The sequence below is a fragment of the Triticum aestivum genome, chromosome 2D, assembly GCF_018294505.1.
Source record: "Triticum aestivum cultivar Chinese Spring chromosome 2D, IWGSC CS RefSeq v2.1, whole genome shotgun sequence".
Lineage (NCBI taxonomy): Eukaryota > Viridiplantae > Streptophyta > Magnoliopsida > Poales > Poaceae > Triticum > Triticum aestivum.
Window position 1 is genome coordinate 88,195,618 of NC_057799.1, and position 2,900 is coordinate 88,198,517.

The window sequence follows — 2,900 nt, forward strand, 5'->3', positions numbered from 1 at the left end:
TTGCGGTATCTCAAACCAAAATATCTTCTAACCAATAACTGCCCCAAACATGGTTATGTGCTTGACAACTCAAACAAAGTGAGTCCATTGGATCCATGCCTCAGTACACACTTTTCCGACCAGAGCAGCAGAATGTTTTAAGAAGTCATAGATGCATACAACAAACATATATACAGAAAGTTACTCAAATGCTTTGCACAAATTCAGGCCAACAAATTTTCATTAATATCTGATATTGATTACAATATGACTTGATAGTCGGTACATTGAGGACTTGCTTAGCACAAAGCTTCACCCGCACACACACAAGAGTTCACTAACCAATGTTACTTGTCGGAAACTGCAACTTTAACTCACCAAGACGCCCAATGCCTAAGAATCCAATTCAGCCAAGATTAAGTTTACAAGAGAGTCAGCACAGTCTCCAAACGCTAGGCAGCTCACAAGATTACGTGTGTATCGACAAGTTCAATTCTACTCCTTTTTCCTGCTACAAGCCGGGTAGCAAACGGGCGTTTTGGATTTTGCGGCGAGGTGCCGGAATTGCAGTACATGAGTTTCCTTTTTAGGCTCATCTGCTTTACTTTGATTTATTGAAAGTGCCCTTTATTTACTTAAACCCTAAACTTAGGACCAGGTATGGATGTAGTGTAACTATGCCGTACACATCTTAGCATGATTTTTGCTGCCTAGCTAGATGGGGACTCTGCTGACACCCTTGTAAGATTAGTAATGACTGAAAGGGATTCAAAGAACACTAGAAATCTTGGTGATTAAGAGCAGAACCTAGAGATGCAAAGGTTAAATGAAACTCATGTGTGCATGGTTTAGGAAGGACTAGCAAGGGCGTAATACCACTGGACGCAGCCAAGCAATTGGTTGCTTCATTGGTGCTGCAGCGGTGACATGGTTTTGCTTCGGAATCTTGCAGCTGAGCTCCCCCATCCCCCTTCTTGCACGCAGAGTTGAAGCTGGAGTTGCCTTCTTCACACCGGGAGCAACAGCAGTAACATGCAATGTTGTAGAGCCGACGAAAGAGCGAGCCTTGGAAGCGACGGGACGAGAGACCTTCTTCACGGGCGCAACAGCAGTGGCAGGCAGGCAGAGTGGAGCCTTGGAAGCCGGGCACTTGCGGTGGTGGCAAGCGGACTCCTCGTCTTCAGCCATCTGGCGTCCACGGGCACGGATCGCGCACCGGACGTCCACGGGGTCAGCACCAGCAGCGGCCGGCAAGGTGGTGGCAGGCCCAGGACGCGCGGCGGAGGCAGTATCAGAGGCATCGAAGGAGCCGGGCATCGCCGGCGCATGGCTGCGTTCTCCGTGGTTGACACACCAGACACGGACGGGATCAACACGGGCCGCCTTTGCAGGAGCAGCGACATCAGATGCGGCCGTGGCGGCGTGGCGATGGGGACGCCCTCCATGGTCGACGCCGTAGCGGCGGAGTTCTTGGGCGGCTGCAGCGGCCTCCTTGGCGAGGCCGTCTTCCTCGAGACGGCGCTGGAAGTTGGCATCCCAGCGGGCGAGGGACTCCCGGGACTCACCGGTGGCCTTGGCAAGGTTGTGCTTGGTCCAGTACTGGAGCACCCTCTCGAGGGCGCGCGAGGGCACCCGCGTCTCCAGCGGGAGGGCTTGGGCGGCGGTCGGGCGATAGTCCCACGCCGGAGCGACGAGCACCTTGCCGTCGGAGCTACGGAGCTGGAGCACCTTCGCCGCCATCGATGGCGTGTCTTGGATTGGATCTGGGGATCGGGGAGGGAGGCGAACGAATCGAGTTGGAGGCGCTTTTATTCATCCGAGAGCTCCTGGTTCTTGGCGGACTCGGATTACCAGCTGTCGCCGGCTGAACTGGAAATGAACTCGAACTCGAATTCACAGGGGGCAAGCCCTTGGCCGTGTGCGTACCTGCTGGAGCGGGGCAGGCGATGCCACCGCGCTGGTCCGACCGGCGTACGGGTCGGCCCGCGGCATCCGCGTATTGGCGTGCGACTGCGGCCACGGCCATTCCATCAGCGGTCAGGCGCAGGTACCCGAGCTCCGCGGCGGTAGCCATGGAGATCTTCAGGTGGCGCGCTCGTTGATTTCCCAGAGCGCGAGGAAGACGGCTGCATCCCTCCCGTCCGCTGTCGCGCCCCGCGCCGCCTCCTCCACGAGGCCGTCAGCCGGCGCCCCAGACGGCGCGGCTCTCGGGTTCGGCCTCCTAGCTTCTTCCTCTGTTCCTTTCTTGGCTCGGCCTCTTGGGCTCTGCTGCTGCCGAAGACATTTCTTTTTGTAACATTATCAAGACTTTTATTCCTCAAATCACCATATCGTTTGCAAGTGTTGGGAAATAAAGACAGGGATATAATCATTACAACTTTCAGAAGGTCTAGTAGTGCTATAAGATTTAAAAAAAAAATCACACTCCACTACCCTAATAACCATGAGTACCTCAAAAGATCCATGTCCTTTCTTTCAACATATGGCATCCATTTCTGTTATTCTTATTCTTCTTCCCATCCTCGCCGACAATGGCCTTCGTGCTCACACAGTCACAATGTGTTTTGAATGTTGTCAATTCTAAGGCGTCTCGTCATAACATGAGAAATCTGTACTTTTTCATGTGAGGTTTTGGCGAGGCGTGCATGCTTGGTTATAGATGGTCCCTTTTGTCTCTAATCCTGATTTTGCTGACTTGTTCATTATTAATCCGGCCCGGCACCGGTAGAAAAAAAGCTAGATCGTGCGCTATTGATTAAGATTGCATCCTAAATTGTATATTTTAACGGTTAACAAGTAAAATAACATCATATTCATATTATAAACATTTTTCTAATCAAATTTCATATACAATATGTTAAATTTGAAGTTAGGGTTAAAATATATGGATATTTTTTTAAAGCATTTGATATGTACTACGG

The 2,900-nt window shown here is 51.4% G+C and overlaps 1 protein-coding gene across 1 annotated transcript; it reads right to left on the minus strand.

Moving 5' to 3' along the window:
- Positions 1-202: 202 nt before the first annotated feature.
- Positions 203-2,244, minus strand: LOC123051840 (translation initiation factor IF-2-like). The gene is made up of 2 exons (XM_044474817.1): positions 1,906-2,244; positions 203-1,742 (listed from the first exon to the last, which is right to left on the minus strand). Exons 1-2 carry the CDS (start codon positions 2,051-2,053, stop codon positions 838-840), a joined length of 1,053 nt encoding a protein of 350 aa, XP_044330752.1. The 5' UTR covers positions 2,054-2,244; the 3' UTR covers positions 203-837.
- Positions 2,245-2,900: the final 656 nt, after the last annotated feature.